Source organism: Cuculus canorus, chromosome 3 (assembly GCF_017976375.1).
Source record: "Cuculus canorus isolate bCucCan1 chromosome 3, bCucCan1.pri, whole genome shotgun sequence".
NCBI classification, from domain to species: Eukaryota; Metazoa; Chordata; class Aves; order Cuculiformes; family Cuculidae; genus Cuculus; species Cuculus canorus.
This window is the reverse complement of record NC_071403.1, coordinates 51,397,767-51,418,105: the sequence shown is the minus strand read 5'-3', so window position 1 is coordinate 51,418,105 and position 20,339 is coordinate 51,397,767. Positions and strand designations below refer to the sequence as shown.

The 20,339-nt window shown below is 39.1% G+C and overlaps 1 protein-coding gene across 5 annotated transcripts in view; it reads left to right on the top strand.

Moving 5' to 3' along the window:
* The window catches only part of PLEKHG1 (pleckstrin homology and RhoGEF domain containing G1), a 138,981-nt gene that overhangs the window by 24,794 nt on the left and 93,848 nt on the right, over positions 1–20,339 (top strand). For 4 of the 5 annotated variants that reach the window (XM_054063099.1, XM_054063097.1, XM_054063100.1 and 1 more), the window contains one exon: positions 15,741–15,815. The exons of the other annotated variant lie outside the window; for it this stretch is intronic. In XM_054063099.1, the coding sequence (XP_053919074.1) occupies positions 15,767–15,815 (49 nt within the window). In that variant the 5' untranslated portion in view covers positions 15,741–15,766. The remainder of the gene's footprint in view (positions 1–15,740; positions 15,816–20,339) is intronic. 5 annotated transcript variants of the gene reach the window in all.

Sequence of the window (20,339 nt, the reverse complement as noted above, 5' to 3'; positions counted from 1 at the left end):
TAAGATTTGCATGTCCTTTGAAACTTCTTAACATTATTTTGGGTTTGATTTTCTTAATTTAGGAGAACTGAATTCCCTTATGTAGCTTTTTGCTCTTTTTCATAACTTGTCAGGTTAGAAATTGAATACTTGATTATCCTTCATGGTGCCTTCTAGTGTTGTTGAAGTACACAGGTGATCCATCTTTCTCTCCAGTAAAATTTTACTTGGTGGGAATAGATAGGAAGAGAGACATCCCTTTATCAGTAATTCTGCATCCCAGTTGGAGCAGGGAAAGTTGACTGCTGGAAGCAGGATTTGTTTCTGATTCTCTACTAACTGTATAGAAGGAGAAAAATCTCAACTGTTCTGTGTGGTTAGAATGGAAAGGTTTAGAAAGGTGATCTTCACCACTGATCCAAGAAGGTAGAGAAGGTGAAGAGAGGAGAATTTGACTCCTTTTCTAGGTGAAAAGTATCTGTTAGTGTAGAAATTTAAAAAGCTTTGCAATCTTAACACCTTCTAAAACTGTAAGGTCAAGTTAATGGGAACCCTTTATTAACTACCCCTTAATAACTTGTGTTCAAACATCATGTTACCAAACGATCACTGTCCTTGAAATAATTTTTGGTTTAAAGCATTAAAGGGTTTGAGGTGAATTTGCTGTCTTATTGAAAGCTACAATATAATATGCAGTTCACCAGAAAAGTTCCCTCTTAGCACAAGTTGTGAATTACTTGATTTGTTTCAAGAATCTTACAAATTTCTGAAAGGCTCTCACCAATTGCATACTCTTTTATAAGCTGTCCTGGAGGTCATGTGACTATTATTTTAGTACAGAATAGATGTTTCTTTGTTTCTGTGTTTGAAAGTGAGGTCCAAGTTATTTACATGTCTTATTTTCTAGATGTGAATGAGGTCCTGTCAAAATGCATGATGGCTGAGACTCCATGCGGTTGTTTAGAATGAATTACAGACAATTCATTTGTTCAATCCATGTCTCTTAGACTGATGTAGAAAGAAGAACATTCGGCTGAAGGAAATCACCTTTCCAACTATAACATTTATAACTTATGTTATTTTTTCCCCAGATGTTTTTTTTTCTGAATGAAATTAGTGTTCTTATCAGGGGACAGTGAAGTTCTGCATTTGGCGATCCAATGTTTAGTAATAAATCCATCTTTTCTAAGAGAGCAAGTTGGAGATAAGTTTTGTACTTTTATGGCATTACAGAGAGTTTTCCTGTCTAAAGCATACTGCATTTTAACTCAAAATAAACCTTTATTCAGCAGTCTGTCAACTGGTTCTGTCAAAATGGTCATTCAGATTCCTTTGGTAATTGTGGCAGGTTAAAGAGTGTTACTGTGTGTGGTTTCCCTTTTAGCAGTTTTAGTCTCCCGGGTTCTCTTCTTATGTTGATCATAAGTGGATGAAATAATTTCCTTTCTCTTTGTTCTCACATTGAATTTACTATTCCGTATTCCTCAAAGTGAATATATGCTTGTGTTTTGTGTGAAAACTGTGATTTGCCAGAGATTAAGCATGAATGTTATTTGCAACTCTGTATAACAGTTTCTCTGTGCTCTGCAGTGTGCACATGCATTTTAATGCCACAAAAGCAAATAGGACTAAGGTTGCAGTTAGAGAACTCTGCTGAAGTGGGGACATAGTATTCAAAGCTAATATGGATTGAGAGGGCCCTGGCTTTCCGTCACAAGTAGTCAGAGTGTTCCGTAGTTAGCTACAAACTTTGGCTCTAGAAAATATGTTGTTTCCAAGCCCCTCTTCAACAGATGCACTCTGAACGGCTTGATAAATAATGGAGTGTTTTTACAGGAAATATCCCGATCTGAGTTAGGAGGCCATTGATGCGGGCAAACTGCAACTGAATGTACACAGCACTGTTAGTTTTTCTCTTACTAATGTCCTCTTTTTTTTTTTTTTTTTTCATGTATGCAGTGTAAACTTATATATGTGTACACACGTATGTATGTATCCTCAAACCAAGGAGAAGGAAAAGCTGGAAGAACATGAAGTGGTCATGCAGTGAGCTGCCTGAGCCAGCCCTGGGGGCAGCCAGGCTAGACTGGAACATGTCAGGGCTCAGAAAGCTTTAACCATTGGCTCTTTTATGCTGTTTGCTCTGTTGGTTGCTTAACGTTGTATGCACAATAGTGACAACAAAACCTGAGAAATTTTTATTAGTCGCACTTCACTGTAGTAAAAAAATTAGATGGACTTTTTCTGATGGCTGTGGGGGGAAAGATGTGTTTCACAGGGTGTATGTAAATAACTTTGTTGTGCATAGGTCTGCTTTGGCTAGCTGTTCAAATGACAGTTTCTGGAAAAGCCAAGTGAGTATTACTTGCTAGCAATTATGAAGCCCATGTCTAAACCTTTCATTTCAGCTGTACTACTGTGCTCGGGCAATTGCAGTTGAAGGAAATGCATGAATGGGCTTCATAGAAGCCCTTCTCCTGATGGTGAACCTGGGTCCATGCCTTTCCTTGCAAAATTTAACAGAGTCACTGTGTGTTATGGAGGAAAAAAGTAGTGAAGGATCCATTTGTAAAGTGATAATTATACGTTATCCCCGTTTTAAGTTCCCTTTCCTGAGCAAGCATCAGAAATACCAAGCCAAACGTTCCTTAGCATCTTTTTATTTTTCACTCCAGCTCTCCAAAACAGCTTACAGTTGAGGGAAAAAAATATAATTTTTCTTGTTTACTTGGAATTAACATTGCTTAGGAAAATTTTACAAAGTAGATAGACCTTCTGGACAGCGCTGACATTTTTGTCTTTCATCACTATGATCTTCTTTTGGAAGTTCTGTAGTTTTTTTCTGTAATGAGGTCTGAAGTTATTTCTTTGAACATATATACAGAAGCCAAACATATTACAGGCATTTTACAGAAGAGGAAAAAACTGCCTAATTGGAATTGATGCATTCTAATTGCTCTGTTGCTAATGAAATTAGAAGTAAAATAGCAGTGCTTTGAAAACTGTGCACATGAGAGAAAAAAATTGATTTTGATTTGGTGCAGAGGAGCATTTTAGTTTTCTTTTTAATTTTCTTTTCTAGGGAGTTTTCAGAAGCATGTGTTTAATTGGAGAGAATAAATACCTCTGAAACAGCTGACATTGAAAAGGATTTGTCTGTATTTATACTCTTAAAAAGCATCGGGATGTTGTATAGTCTTTGAGTGTTTGCTTTTGGATGCACCTTATCTTTTTGTCACTTTGTTCTTGAATGCAGTTTCAAGGTTTGCATTACATACTGGTTATGTGAGTTTAGGAGGACGTCATTCCTTATCTCAGTGCCTTGAATTTGGCCCTACGCAAATCTAAAATACGTACGAATTTTGTTCTTCCCATAGATACTAGTTTTTCTGCTGACCTTAAAATACCAAGAATCTCTCTGTCAGAGGGCTATAAAGCTTTCTTTTGAAACAAAAGCAAATTGAGAAAAACATTCATTATCATAGTCTGTGATTTCAGGAGAGACTGCCCTACGTAATATACAGAACTTGGTGTCCTTGCGAAGTGAATGGCAAGGTTGTTTACCTTTTTCTATAAAGTAAGTGTGACAATGTTAGCGAACTTTAGCTGGGTGTTAGGAAATTTCCCTTAACGGAACTGGAAATGTAAAAAGGAAGTGTCAGAAGGTGAAAAGAAGCAGTTAAGTATGTTTCTTCCATAGTAATGAAATTCATAAGATATATTGGAACACATTCGTATGTTATTCATCACTATAATATTTAATCAGCACATAGGACTGGATTAAAATTCATTCAGGGCTTTGCATGTCATAAATTACTTTGACTGTTATTTAACTTGTTTGCTATGATTGCATTCTTTGTGCTCCAACAACAGCTTTGCTTCCTTCAAATTTGTGTTGATCTTATTTTCTCCACTACTTGAGCTTGTAGTGAAATGATGAATTTGCACAACAGTGGTCTTTTCCAAGACAGTTTGTAGTGATATCGTAAGCACAGGCATCAAGCAAAAAGAGAAGTGTCTCTTTAAGGGCTACCGCAAAACATCTGGAATAGAAAAGCAATTTGTGAAAACTGGTATTGGGGGATCTTTACTGTGTGTGCCAGCCACAAGTGTAGATTTTTTGTACTTTCCTGTCTAATAGAGAAATGGAATTACAGAACAACTTTTGGGATGTTACCTGGGTTATTGCCCTAGTTTGGTTGGGTTTTCTTCAATTTTTGCTGGGTTATTGTTGTGGTGTTGTTTGTGGTTTTCTTTTTTTTGGTTTGGGTTTTTTTTTTTGTTTTGTTTGTTTGTTTTGTTAATGTTTGAGAGGGGCATGGATCAGCAGCAGCCTCTCTTGCCCTTCATCAGGATTCTAAAGCTGTAGATGCTGAGCATCAGGGACTTCAATGTGGAAAAGACTAAAGGGAGAAGCTTTGTGTGTGTGCGTCTGTGTGGTTGTCTATTAGCTAAATCAGCATCTCTCCTAATTTTGGCAAAGTTCAGAGCTCTGAAAAGGAATTCTGAGTATTCTGAGATCAGCACTGCTGAAATCCTTTCCTCTTCAGTTTCATTTCACTAACCATGTGCAACTGCTTTTTATTGCTGAAGTTTGACAGGTTCATATCTATATATAAAATGGGTTTTTAAATTTGCTAAACCAGAATTTTTGGCACCGTAGTGAGGCTTATGCTACGCACCCCACTGGAATTAAATCTACTGGAAACCAAGACCTAATGCATATGCAGTTGTAAATTCTCATGAGAATAATTAATTTCGAGAAAAACATCTTGTAAAAAGAGGGGATGGTAGTGACCAGTGAAAATATCAAATGTAGATTTTAAAAGATGTATTCTTATTTAAAACCATGTCAAGACACGTATGTCGAGTGTGTATGTTGGAGGGGTGAATGGTGGGCAAGGCAGCAGTGAAGCTGTAGACCTAATGGCTAAGACTGTATCTGGTGGTTTAATGTGACTTCGCAGTCACATTAAACTTCCAGAGGGCAGACTTTGGCCTGTTCAGAAGGTTGATTAGCAAAGTCCCGTGGGAAACAGTCCTTCAGGGCAAGGGAGCCCATGAGGGTTGGGCGCTCTTGAAAAATGAAATCCTATCAGCTCAAGAGCAGGCCATCCCTGTGTTCCGGAAAAGGAGCCGGTGGGGGGAAAAGCCAGCTTGGTGGAGCAGGGTGATCTCAAGATGCGTCAATAAGAAAAAGAAGCTCTATGTGCTCTGGAGGAAAGGACAGGCATCTTGGGTGGACTACAGGGACGAAGTGAGATCGTGCAGGGAAAAAATCAGGAGGGCCAAGGCCCAACTAGAATTAAAACTCGCTAAGTCTGTGAAAGACAACAAAAAGTCTTTCTACAAGTACATTAACAGGAAAAGGAGGACGAGGGAGAATATCCAGTCTCTAGTGGATGCAGAAGGAATAACAGTGACAGGGGATAAGGACAAGGCTGAAGTACTTAATGCCTTCTTCGCCTCAGTCTTTAATAGCAAAGAAAGTTGTTCCTTCTGTTTACAAATCCAAGAGTTAGAGGGGCAGATTGAGGCTCCCGTGATCCAAGAGGAGGCGGTTAGAGACTTGCTTGCCCAGCTAGACGTCCACAAGTCTATGGGGCCGGATGGGATCCACCCAAGAGTATTGAAGGAACTGGCGGATGTCCTTTCCAAACCCCTATCCATCATCTTCCAGAGGTCCTGGCTGACTGGGGAAGTTCCACTAGACTGGAGGCTGGCTGATGTTGTGCCCATATACAAGAAGGGTTGCAGAGAGGATCCGGGGAACTACAGGCCTGTCAGTCTCACCTCAGTGCCAGGGAAAGTCATGGAACAGGTAATCTTGAGTGCTATCATGAAGCACACGCAAGAGAACCGGGTGATCAGGCCCAGTCAACATGGGTTTACAAAAGGCAGATCTTGCCAAACTAACCTGATCACCTTCTATGACAAAATCACTCAACTACTGGATGGGGGAAAGGCTGTGGATGTAGTCTTCTTGGACTTCAGTAAAGCCTTTGACACAGTTTCTCACAGCATTCTGCTTCAGAAACTGTCAGCCTCTGGCCTGGACAGGCGCACACTCTCCTGGGTTGAAAACTGGTTGGATGGCCGGGCCCAGAGAGTGGTGGTCAATGGAGTTAACTCCAGCTGGAGGCCAGTCACAAGTGGAGTTCCTCAGGGCTCAGTACTGGGTCCAGCTCTGTTCAATGTCTTTATCAATGACCTGGATGAAGGCATTGAGTGCACCCTCAGCAAGTTTGCAGATGACACTAAGCTGGGAGGAAGTGTCGACCTGCTGGAGGGTAGGGAGGCTCTGCAAAGGGATCTGAACAGGCTGGACTGCTGGGCCGAGACCAATGGGATGAGGTTTAACAAGACCAAATGCTGGGTCCTGCACTTGGGGCACAACAACCCTATGCAGCGCTACAGACTGGGGGAAGAATGGCTGGAGAGCTGCACAGAAGAGAAGGACCTGGGGGTGCTGGTTGACAGCCGACTGAACATGAGCCAGCAGTGTGCCCAGGTGGCCAAGAAGGCCAATGGCATCTTGGCTTGTATCAGAAATGGGGTCACCAGCAGGTCCAGGGAGGTTATTCTCCCTCTGTACTCGGCACTGGTGAGACCGCACCTCGAATACTGTGTTCAGTTCTGGGCCCCTCACCACAAGAAGGATGTTGAGGCTCTGGAGCGTGTCCAGAGAAGAGCAACAAAGCTGGTGAGGGGTCTGGAGAACAAGTCTTATGAGGAGCGGCTGAGAGAGCTGGGGTTGTTTAGCCTTGAGAAGAGGAGGCTGAGGGGAGACCTTATTACTCTCTACAACTACCTGAAAGGAGGTTGTGGAGAGGAGGGAGCTGGCCTCTTCTCCCAAGTGACAGGGGACAGGACTAGAGGGAATGGCCTGAAGCTCCGTCAGGGGAGGTTCAGGTTGGATATCAGAAAAAAATTCTTCACAGTAAGAGTCATTGGCTACTGGAACAGGCTGCCCAGGGAGGTGGTCGAGTCGCCTTCCCTGGAGGTGTTTAAGGAACGGGTGGATGAAGTACTTAGGGACATGGTTTAGGGAGTGTTAGGAACGGTTGGACTCGATGATCCAATGGGTCCTTTCCAACCTTGTGATTCTGTGTGTGTGTGATTCCTCAGGTGATGTGATAAAATGACTTCTAAGTTCTTGCAGTATTGGAGTATTCATCAAGGAAAAAGTAATGTAGTCTTTTCTGGCAACTGTCATGGTTCTGGGTCTGGGTTTGACTAATCTAGCAATGTGAAGACTTGCATCCTAAAATCTCCTTTAGTCTCTTTAGTGCTGTACCTGGTGTGTGTGCATAATGCCTTTTTGTGCAATTTCAGCACTTGATATGTACATTACTGAAGAGACACAATTTAATGGTACTGGAAATAAACTACTTCAGTAAAGAAAATGTTGAACTCATGTTCTTGTTTGTGCTAAGCCATTTTGATTTCTTTTTAAATTAGTTGATTTCAAAATCAGCTTTCTTTGTGTGGCCCCAATTAGCCCTTAACAGTAGAACTAACATTACCTAAAAAATGAAATCGGAAAACAATGTAATGGTAGCTCAATTAAAATATTTCATCTCCATCTCTGTAAGTTTCAGTAATGAAAACTACACTGTTGAGTGGGGATTTTTTTGTTTTTTTTTTTTTTTTTCAGAATAAGTAGGCCTAATGCATTACATGCTGTTATTGCTTAAGTCACTCAGAAAGTGGTTTGCATAAAAAAGACTGCTTGCTGAGAAGCAGATTTCTTTGAGTAGGTGAAGCAGTGTTTTGTGATACGATAGCTCTACTTGGTATGTATGACTTGCTACTGCTGTACCTCTACAGTCTGTGCTGGGACTTGCCTGTAAGTCCCTAAATATATCGGGACTGACCTACTTATACTGCTCTTCCTTGGTTTTCATTAGAATGTGTCAGGCATGTCCTGTGCTGAGCCACCTTACCCAAATCTGTCTATTTCTCAAGTTTAGAATCAAAGAAGAGTGTCCAAAGTGACAGACCTACTGTGTGTGTTAACACAGTCTTAATGGATTTTTGTTGTTGTTTGTGTAGAGTTGTTTTTTACTTCTGTGAGGATCTAGGAGGGCTGCTGAGATTCACAAAGGAGTAAAAGAAGCAATATATCTGTATATAATTTAAAAAACGCCCAGTGCTTTAGAAGAGAACTGTGGTTTATTCTGATGATGAGAATAGCAAAAGGTGCTATGGTGGCTTAGCTGTCAGGCTGCCCCAGCCCAAATCCGGACTTGAGCACTGAGCAGGACAATTCAGATATCTGAAAGTTAGAAGTAATTGTACCCGTTGCTTGGCATGCTGACCAGAAAGGAGAGTCAGTTTCCACTACAAGAATTTGGTTTTGTCTGCCAATTGAGCCCTGTGTGGCACAGTAAGGAGCAGCTAGTGCCACCTGCGGGAGCTGGGCTGGAACAGGTGGCTTGGTAGTTGAGAGATGCATCGTTGTGTGAAAGTACAGTCATAGTTTCCTAACACCACAGGAGAGGCTTTGGGTTGTTTTCTCTCAGCTTTCTGTAGTACAGTGTGATTACATTGGAATGTTGGGCTGACGTTGAGCAAAGCTTCATGTATAAAAGAGGATTTTTTCAAAAGTACTTATTAATGTTTTATTTTTACAGAAAGAAAAATAACAGTAACTAACTAATTTCGTACAGCTTGCACTAGAATTACTTGAGTTTGAAAGGTATTGTTTCTGCTGAGCTGATAAACCACCGTGATCAGCACAGAGTTAGTATATCAGAGGTGAATACATGCATTTGACCAACTAAAACTGACATCCTTCTGCTTAGGCTTTGAATTTGTGCTTCATGAGGATATATGGGGAGCATCAGTCAAGATTTTGATCCCTTTTCCTCCCAGAAGACCTTGTGGGGAAGGTTTCCTCTTTGTTTCGCTTGGCATAGTAGCAGTGTCTACTGTTAAGTAAGGAGTCTTGCAACGTGGTTGGACACTGGCCAAATGTTGAATACACCTCATCTTTTCAAGAAGTTCCTTCTATACAAAGTTTGAAGGAGAAGTTATGGCGCGGTGTTGCCTCCTAGACCACATATACTGTGTTACTTTAAAAAATATGCTGTCTTGTTTTGCAGAGTGAAAGGCAGTGATTAGCTGCTAACTTTGATCTATTAGTGGGTTTGGAAAACCATGACCAAAGCCTTGGGATAGCTCTGGGAATGGATTCAGAGCTATTGGAGAGCATTTAAACCACAGAGGAGCCAAACAGCTCATTCCTAATACTAGAACATTTGTGATATTTTCACATTCAAACACAGTTAATGACAGTAAAGCAGAATGAAAGTGACAAAGGGATTCTGTGATTTGGTCTGTGATTGACAGAAAAAACTTAGGTTTTTTTGGATTGCAGCTGCAACATAGGTGCTTAGCTCAAGAAACTGAACAGAGGATGCTGTAGACTTATGCTGTTTTGAAGAAGGGGACAGGGAAGAAAAGTTGTGTTACTGGGACTTTCATTGATGGGTCAAACAATGTGCAAAGGAGGTTTTGCTCCTTCTTGCCCACATAGATCGGACGGTCTTTCTGGACCAGCTCATCTCTTGTGCAGTTATTAACTGCCACTGTTACTGGCTTTTCTGTGGAAAAGAAGGCGGAAGGGTGACCTGGCTTGGGAAAATCAACAAAATGTTTAATATCTAAACCCAACAACAAGACCCCCAGACCTGGAACATCTTGGTACGTGTTGATGTGCAGGGGAAAAAAGGCTGGGAGATTTGTGTGGGACTTTGAAGGAGACCACTGTTGGAGAAGGGAAGCCATAACTCACACCCACATCCAGAACTCTGTTGGAAGGGAATGAAAGGAGCCATTAGAACTCTGTGCAATTTTTAAGGAATAAATATTACCTTGAACTAACACTTCAATCTTAAACAGGTACTGCTGTGTTACTTAGAAAGGCTTGAGGGGTGGTGGTGAATAGGAGCAGCAATGAGACTTGATGGCATATAGTGGTTTCCGTCCTCGTAACTTCTGTCCTTTTTGTCCAGAAGAGTTCCTTTCAGTGTCACTTCTGGGTTCATGTGAAAGAACTGTGTTAGTGTTAGCATATAAACTTGCTTTTATGGTTTATCTGACCTGGGATCAAAGCTATTCTCATGGGCTTCAGAGCAGCAACGCATCTGCTCCAGAAGGGATTTTGTAGGCAAACAAATGGCAAAAATTAAATCTGGCTTAGATGACCTTATTTTCTAACAGGGATATCTATGGTATTTAACAGCCAAATGTCAAGATCTGGTCATGTTAATGTAGGCAGGAATTTTGCTGTAGCCTTCCTTGAAGTATAGAGTTTGTCCTGCAATCTGAGATTTTGAGTGCTGTTTTTGGGGTTCTGTGAGTGGTTCTGTATTCAGAAATGCACCGTCTAACACCATTCACCTGAGAAGTGTGGCAGTCTGTGTAGACTGTGTCTGGGCATCGGTGTCCTTGTTTGTTTACAAAATGTTTAATCTCAAAAAACCTACTAGTATTTATTTTCTCCACTCCCACTCTTACCCTGTTGGGTTTTTTGTTTTGGTTTTTTTTTGGTTTTGTTTTTGTTTTTTTTTATTTTTTTAAATTACAGCAGGAAGAATTCATCCAAATAAAACAAAAATAAACGAGCAGATGGCTTTACTGTTAACAGCACAGTGTGTAATGTGGAACTTCAGGACTTCAGTTGTTTTACATGAATCAATAGGTATTCATAAGCACTGAGTGTTTAATCTGTAAAAGGCTGCATTTAAAAATGAAATAGTGTTTTAAAAGAACACATATATTGGTTGTGAATAAAGTAGCCACAGCAGAATCTTAATATCCATGCTGGTTGTGCTTCTGGAAGAGGGGAAAGAAATGCATTGTCTGTCTAAAGCGCTGTATTTAAAAAAAAATTTGAGGAAATGCAACCAAATTCCTTAAATATGATCACTTCCAGCTATTTGGAACAGATGTAGACGAGGGGCCAGGGATTTGACACAAAGGAGAAGTTACAGGTTAGATTTTGGTTAGTGATGATCACTGTTCAGCATAAATACATAGCTGGACTCCATAGTTACAACTGCAGACAGACCTATGATGAAAAATAGTTTCTTTCAAGCTGCTCGATGCTTTTTTAGAGTACAGCGATATATTTCTGTTCTGTAACAAAAAAGTAACAAATGTCTTCTCTCTAATGAAAATTTCTCCATGAAACTTTGAAATATTGCAATTTTTGATTTTAGTTTTTATTTTGAATAATTATAAAATCTGTACTTTGCAAAAATATGTTGAGAGAATTTAAGAAACAGACTATATTTGTCTGTGAAATGCAAATAATCTGTGTTTTTCCTGAGCCTGCTTTTTTAAAGTATTTTTAATTACAGATGTACTTTAAGTTTGATTGTTTTCCCATTAATTTAGCCATAGCATGCTGTTGATTTAGATCCTGTGCTAAAGGAATGGCGATCTTATTTTTTCATAAGGGTAATCTGCAATTTTTAGCAGCTCATGATTTTAAAGGCAAACCAGTGTATTAGAAGGAACAACAAATTGCTTGAACTAGGACCTCCCAGTATGCCCATTTGGGTGGCCCTGGCTGATTATGACCTGTGAAAATGCATGCTCATATATCTGGATGTTTTTGGTTACTGTTAAAAAGTTTTACTTAATTAAGAAATATAAACAGCATGGCTGTGTTTATTCATAATTTATGAATGCATATGTATTTAAAGCTCTCTTACTGGGATGTTCTGTGAAAAAGTGCTCAGAGAAGTAAGCAAAAGGTAGTAATGCACAAACCAGCTTTGAGTAATGAATTCAGAAATAATAAGTACCCTGTGGACTACTAGAATAGCTGTGCCAAAGGTACAGGAACAATTAAAGCTATATAAAATATTCTATTGCAAGAGTGTCTGGAAGGGTCTTGCATGACTGCTTTTATAAGGTCCTTTATATGACTGATCGTTAAATTAGTAGTAGTATCCCAAAATTTGCAATAAGATTGCTTAGATGAGTGGACCTTATTTGTATAGAAAGTGGGCAAGAATGAATTACTTGTACATCTTACTAGCAAGATTATACCCCGAGTTCTGCTTCTCTGCTGCATTTTACATGAGTCCTTCTTGGCCTTACTGCAGAGAGAGATATTTACCTTCCTAGTCTGTTGAACAGTATTTGCCAGAGATTTCCTTCCTAGATTAAACAAGGAACTTCATAAATAAAGGAATGCTGAACTTTCGCTTCTGGTTTTTGAGTCATACAAACCGTGGTACGTTACAAAAAACCAAGATTGGAGTCCTATATTTCTTTTCTTTAAACCTTTCCTCCTTGCACTAGCTTTGTTATACCTCTCAGAGAAGAAAAGCAAAGCAAAATAAATCTGACAATAATTAAGTTTATTGGGGTTACAAGAAGGGAAGTCTTGAATTACTTGCTCAGGGATATGGTTTAGTAGTGGACAGGTATGGTTGGACTTGATGATCTCAAAGGTCTTTTCCAACCAAATGATTCTATGGTTCTATATTTGGTTATATGACTAGGAGTAATGGAACAGGGAATTTATCCACAAATATGGGTTATTTTTATTTTTTCTTGTTTAGCACAATATATTCTGTGGTTTCTAGGAACAGTGTGGAAATGATATGCACTAATGAGAGAGAAGGAAGGGAAGGCATACTTTTTAAATTTTAAAACGTATGGGGTTTAAATACATGATTTTTACAGAAGTCACTTAAAACACTGTTCTGTGCTACATAACTGAACCTCAGTTTTAGGTGTAATTTTTGAAGTTGAAATTGCTGTGGGAAAGTGGTGAAGGCTCTATGTGTATCCTGTCATGTTTGCACCTGGTTGAACTGTTCTGGTACTATTAATCTGTTGTGAGATTTAGAAGAAGTTAGGAAACAGCAACACATTTTACAAACTATTGCTGCAAAGCATTGCAGACAGTGGCGTTTTTGAAGGTGCGCTTTTCTTGGCGCAGAGGCTGGCTTTCTTCAACCATGTATAACTGTGTTAAGCCTCCCTTGCTATTGCTTATTGTAATGCAGAGCTGCTAATTTGGTAAATCTGTGCAAAACCATTAGTGGGACAGTAGTTTTAAATTGCCTTGGGTTATCTAAATGAGCTCTTGAAACAGAGAGCGGTTGTAGCTGCGGAAAGCCTGAACCTCTTCAATAAATACTGCAGTTTGTCTGCTGTAGTTGAATGATCCAGCTTTCGATTTACCATTCCATTTTTAAAAATACCAGTGTCATTCACTGCCCATTTGAGTCCTGCTTCGTTTTGTTCTGAGCATGATAGATCATGCACCATAGAGTGGGATGAGCACAGGCACTCCATTAAATACCTGAGTAGTAAGTACATGTTGGTAGGTGTCTATATTTTGTGTAACACTTTCTGGTACTGAGTCTTAGTGGCACAAAAGCAAGCTTATTACTTCTTTAGAATGTCACGCAAAAAGAAATGTTGGCCTGCTTTAGACAACAAATATTGGACTTTCATAAATTGTGGCAGAAGAGGCCAGAAAAAAAGTATTTTTTCTTACCTGTGTCTAGCACCTCTACAAAATGTCAATTAGAAACCCAAAATTATTTCCAAGACTACCAATTTTATGTGATTAATGTGTCATTAAGTTCCTCTGAGCATTTTCATGATTTACTTAAATCTTTTATCTCAATGGTGTGCAACTCAAACCAATGAAAACTGGAAAAAAACCCATGGATATCCATGTTTTATGATTTTAAACATGTAGTTTCCTGAATTTGTGATAGGAAATTATTTATTTAAAATGCAGAATTTAAAGAAAACACATTCTCATATTTTGAAATGACTCACAGAAGTAAATATTGTATTTATTGATGTGATTTCTTGGTTCAGATTCACTGTGTGATTAATAGTTCTTGTCAACTTTACAGTAAATTACTCGATAACTGCAATTAGATTTATAAAGTGGTGCAGTATTCGTAGACAATATGTAGTACAGAGGGTTGGATGTGAGCTTGCCAAGTTTTAGAATTAGTCAGTGTATATATTCTAGCTAGCTGTTTCATGATGATAAGCATAAATAATTAAATATGGGTAATCTGAAGAACAATTTTTTTTTAGATGTCTCCTGGAGGATAGGTTTCTGTTTTACAGCAAATTTTGGAGGCTATTAGGCGTTTATAGTTGTCTAAATCCTTTGTTGACAGTACACTTGTTTATTCAGTTTGTGACACCGTCCAGATGTCATTTTGATTTATGAACTCATGTGCACAGACCATCAGGTGGATAAGCATTGTGACTATTCATTTTTGGGAGTTGAGAGAAGATTTTCAGCTCGTTCCAAATCTTCAGTATGTGTAATGTTGTGTGGATGAAACTTCTACACTAAGGACAAAATAATTCCTGAGTAAGACCTCGTAGATTTTCTCTTGAGTAGAGATGAACTGGCTGATGTAGAAAACTTTATGTAGTAGAGTTTCCATCAGCTAAATAAAAATTAGTTTTTACCCTAGGATGTGGTAGTGGACTTTAGCCTCATATGTGCCGAACACTTCTAAGCCTTTTACAAATATGTGAATTAAATATGACAAATATACTTGCCCTGGATAGCATACCTGAAATACTTTTTATGACTTAAATTGCATAAGAAATCGTATGTATTTGGTTTAGTTTGGTTTTGATGTAAACCAAGCCCTTATTGGATACTGGGGCAGAAATGATTTTATTTTAGGTCTGATGAGAGGATTCAAAAGAAGCAATTTGAATGTGAGAACAAAATTATTTAAGAAGGGGGAAAATAGGCCATTTATTTGTGTTCTGTCTGTTCTGATGCAGGATGAGCAATGGAGGTTTTCCATAACTTTGGATCTGATGGTTGTCTGAAATCTGCATGCTGAATCAGTTCTGTTGCCTCAGCATTGTTAGCAACAAGTTGATTTTAGTGACTTCATTAGGAATTAAGGCTGTGCTGCTGATGCAGAACACACAGCATTGGAACTATAGTGCCATACACAGCACTGTGCCACATGAATTGTTAGTTGAAGTGAAGTCTCTGCCCCACTTGGCATGCAGTCTCCTTCACGCTGAGAATTCTCTTCTTTTTGAGTTATCTTTTCTTGATGCACCCTGTCTGATCTTGAGGCTTTCAGTGTGTAAAATGGAGTGTCAGTCCAGATGGAGATGGGAAAATATTCAAAGGTGCTAAAAAGGAAAACACAAAATCCCACTATGGTATTGGCCAGTGCCACAGAGGGCAGCACTGCTGAAAGACGAGATGGCCATGCTGCTTTCCTGAGAAGCCTTTTCTTTTCTGCCCATTGTTGAGATGGAAGACATGTTGATGCTCTACAATGTATTAAAGCTTTAAGTTGATGGAACTGTATGTTTAACGCAGGATGATGTGACCTTCCATCTGACCACTTTCTCATTAACTTCCCCAATATGTGAGCATAAGAAGCTCTTTCATCCCAGTTCGTTGGCCTCTCACTGGGAATTCACAGAGAGGGAAAAAAAGTATCTAAACTCAAAGACGGAAGTTTATCAGATGTAATTAGTGGAATTTATTAGAGGACGAGAGTGTGTTATACTTTTATACTGCCTACCTGGCAATATGTCCAGGTGACAGTCTACTGAACAGTCCTACAGTTAATCTCTCGGGAGCTTTCCTTGTTCACATATCTTAAATATTAACATGAAAACCCATCCTTCATTGGAATTGTGAGGCAGGGGAGTGTCCTACTGAAACATGCTGGTTTTGATGGAGAATGCTGTCTTTGCTTTGTGTCCACTAGGTTTTACTAAGCCTGTGTCTGCAGAGATGCCAGATAAAACGCCAGGTGGTACAGAACCTGTCTCCAGGAATGAAGGTTAGTAGTATTCTTTCGTTTTCTTTGGCCAGTTATTGAAGAAAAGAAGCACTGTGATTTTTGTTAAGAATTTTTTGAGGAAAAAAGTGAATTTCTCTTACTGGCCTTAAACTTAAGGCAGAGCTGGATTAATTTCGTGTGCATGTTTATCTAAATAGCAGGAACTTTTCACTTGCTTTTCTGTAACCTTTCCCTCCCTCCCTAGCTCATCATCCATAATGTACTAAAATATATAATGAGGGGGGAGGACCTGTGGGCTGCTAGGATTTCAGCTTTGGAGAAGATGCTTTGTCCTCTTTCAATAAAGAGATCTTGTTAACTGAGGGATTCTTTTCAAATGGGATACTTAGGTCTCATAGAACCAAAGCTGACATTTAACATGTGGGACGATCGGGACGATTGATACAAGGAGGAATTGAATGTGCATGATTTCCACTAAAATCGATGGAATCTTGAAATGCTCAGTCCTTCAGTCCTTCTGATAATGAGATCTTTTTCTTCTCTAAGTCCATTAACTTTAAATTCCCACACATGAAAGTTTGATACTTGGTTTCAGGGAAAGTTTGTTCTTTAAAAACAATTACAGTCCTGCTAATTTAAGCCCTCCCTCAGAATAACTGAGAAATGTTTCATTACAATATTTCACAAAAATTTGGTATTTCATCTGGAGGCTGTGAGGTGTTTCTGCCAGTTTTGTGGCAAAACTTATAGTCTTGTATATGCTTGCTTTCTAGATCATTGCTGTCCTCACACCAGGGCTTTATTCATTGAAATGTGTGTTTTGGTGTGAATAAAGCTTGCAGCTCAAGCTTTCTCTTTAAATCTAAAGATAAACATCTCAAAACTTAGTTTTAAATATTTTTGTTGCATTTGAATCTCAGTTTTGACATTTGAAAGGCAACATGGAATATGCTGCAATGATAGTTTCTAAAAGTGCATCAGTAACAGCAGAGAAACAAATTATGTGTAAAGGGTATTAGACTGTGCTTATCTGCAAAAGGCTTTTGTAGTATTTTTTAAAATTTACTGTAAAGCTTAACACGTTATTACGAGAACTCCTGACAGGAGAGGAGAAGCAGTCACAGCTAGTCTCTCGAAGACTGAGTGCTTTGATTCAAATGTTGTGTGCCCCCTTATAACAAAATCCTTATGCTGAAAGCACTGTGATGAAGTCTAGTTAGAACCAAAGCTAATCCTTGTGCTCTGAATTAGGATATGGAGCAAATCGTCGTGTAACTTGCTGGTTGCTTCCCTAAAAGTAACCTATGCGATCACATCGGTGGCTCTCCTAGTTATTAACAGAGTCTAAATGTGTTAAAATTACAGTGATTATAAATGTTATATATTGAATTTCTTTTCTGGCTGTGGAACGATGGCAGATATTGTAGGGCGTTTTGACCAGCCTCCGAGAGGAGTTCCGGTAAATTAAGCAAGACATAGGGATGACATAAAAGTTTCAGATCAGAGGTAGGGAAAGCTCACTCTGTCTGCGAAAGGTAACTTTATTTTCTCCTACTGCATTTTGATTTACCACGTAAACAAGCTCACATAAGGGAGCTGTAAGGTTTGCTTTGGCTTTACATCGGGATTTAGAATGAGTAGGACCTGTGATTGCAGAGATCTGTAGGTGGGCTGGGAGCAGAGACCAGGGGAAGGAAGGGGAAGGAATGGAAAAAGTCCTGCAGACCATCATTAATGAGGGAGTCACTGATGGCATCGTGTGGTCCTCAAACAAAAATATTGATTCTTTTCTTTATGCTGGCAGCCAGAGATCGATGCCTGTGAAGAAGGATGGGTGAGGGAGGACTGGAACTAGCATATGCATCTGTTAGACACTGAAAAGACTAAGGTCTTCAAGGTTAGGACATACCAGGTATCAGCTTTCAATAATTTTTCCTGTTAGCTCCATCCTCAAATTAGAAGGTTGAAACTGAAGACAGGATTGCTTGTGTCTAGGTACAGGAGAGGGAGGCAGGGAGGTGCTTGCTCATTTAATTTTTGGAAGACTAATGAGGCCTTGACTATCTCTTCGTTTCTGTAAATATGGTTTCATTTCACCATTTCAAGGCCAAGTTGGATGGGACCTTGGGCAGCCTGATCTAGTGGGATGTCCCTGCCCATGGCAGCAGGGTTGGAACTGGATGATCTTTAAGGTCGCTTTCAACCCAAACTATTCTATGATTCTGTGATTTCACCAGAACTGCGAGCTGGTAAAAAAACATTCCAGAAATATTTTTGCAGTTAAGCAGGGATCTAGACACTTCCATGAGGATTTTGTTCAATACCTTCAAGGTCTTTGTTTTTTCCAGTAGCTTCTAATATGTGTCTAATCAAGCAGACACAGAATATAGTGTCCTGCATGTTATCAAGGAAAGATAAAACCAGAAGGCTTTCAGACACCAAATTCAGCAAGAGTGGTTAGGGATACTACATCTAAAAATCTTCTCCGTGTATGCTTTGTTGTATGTTTTGAGAGGATTAGTACAAGATTCTTGTGACTTTGAATTCTCCTCTATATACAGAAGACACGTGAAAAAATTGTCTGGGTCATTAAGAAACTGTATATATGGGATTGTATAACTTTATTCGCTCACGTATAGAATATACACATGTATATGCATATATAGAAATGTGTGTTTGTAGACAATATATAGCCATATATCGTGAGATCCTAGGGGAGCTGTTGCCATGGGTGGCATTGTGAGTGCCAGCCTCCGGGAATGTGCAATTTCAAGGTTCCCAAGGCAGTGGGCATGGACATGGCAGGGCCTTCTCTGGCAATGCTGTGCTTGAGCTTTCAAGTCTGGTCTTTGGAAGTAGTCTAACTTCTCCAGATTATTTTTGTTTCCAGGTAATACTGACCTTCCCTCCTTCCCTCCTTCCCTCCTTCCCTCCTTCCCTCCTTCCCTCCTTCCCTCCTTCCCTCCTTCCCTCCTTCCCTCCTTCCCTCCTTCCCTCCTTCCCTCCTTCCCTCCTTCCCTCCCCTAATACTTCAGGATTTTGACTGAGGTATGAGCAACCTGAAACATAGATAAACTTCTTGCCTATGGAAATGAGCTCTGTAGATTTCGGGGTGCAACAGGCAAGTTCAGTGAAGCTTGCTGCAGTGGTCTGTTTTTCATAATGCTCTGTGTTTTATAAACCACTAGCCTGAGGAAGAAAAGCTGCATGATTACCAACAACTTGAAACACTTTTCTCCAGACTGTACTAACACAACCTCAGATATTTTAGATGGATTACTAGTGATGTTGGTGAAGTTAGAAATTGATTCAATAAAACATAGCTAATTAAAATTATGAAATAATACTGAATATTCATTTTTAAATTGCAATTATAATTGAATTCTGAGCTTATGAAGTACTTTAAGCAGTTTGTATAAAAATGCTTTAACCCATGCAATGTTTAGTAAAATAAAACTTCATTTAATTTGGATGCTTTAGTTTTAATCACTTCTGAAATTAATTTTGAGATGTTTAAAAAAGTGAAATAATGAAGAAAAATGAATCTTCAGTTAGAGAACTGTTCTTGCATCTTGATGAAAATGTTCTACTGAAGACAAAATATAATACTAGTGTTTTCTAATGATACTAAACCATTAGTACTGAAAGTTAGAACTTTGAGAGGTTTTGTCATTTTATTCTCATAACATTGTTTGAAAGTAAGAGTATTCATGATAATATATACTGAAAAGAATTGCAGGCATATGCCAGTGGCTACTCTAACACTGACTTTTAAGATAAACTTCTGTAGTCTTTGATCATATGCATCTCTCTATTTACTTAGTGTTTATACAGTTCACTAGTATGTAGAAATGTTTCACTGGTATGACTGAGTCAGAATTAAGAAGTGAGTTTAATTACTTATGTTTATAATATCACTGCTACTTACATGAATAAATGTTTATGTGAACTTTCTTAATTATTTCCAGACATCTTATTGCTGCTTGATTTTTTTTTTTCCTAAAGAAATATTCTTGCTATCATTGGCTGAAAAAGAAAAGAAAGAAAGAAAAAGGAAAAGATGTATTTGTTGTTACAAATTTCTAACAATTAACCTTTCACATTTGTAAGGGTCAAGTTGGGTTGAACAAAGTGTTGGCAAGGTAACTGATTATCTGGAACCTTTTAAAAAGTCGGTGTTGCTTTAACCTAGCAGTGCCCCTCCCTGCCCCTCACCCACTGACCCACTGCTCCATATACCTGAGTTAAGCCATGAAGCACACAGAAGCAGACAATTGAGAAATGAGTTTCCTGTAATTAGGTTACTGTAACTTAGCCCTTGACTTGAGGGTCCCCAGTGTGTGGCCAGACTATTTGCTTTTCTGCCACCTCTTCTGTTAAACCCTTTAGAGTCAACAGTTAGATTTATAAATGTCACTGCTTGCTTTTGTGCTGTAGGGGAGTAAAAAAACCCAGGACCTAGAGATTTGGCTGTTGCAAAGATGGAAGTGCATGTATATCACATGTGAAGAATATTTTTCAAGAAGCTTGTGTAGCTATCAAGGAGTGGTAGACAAACAAACG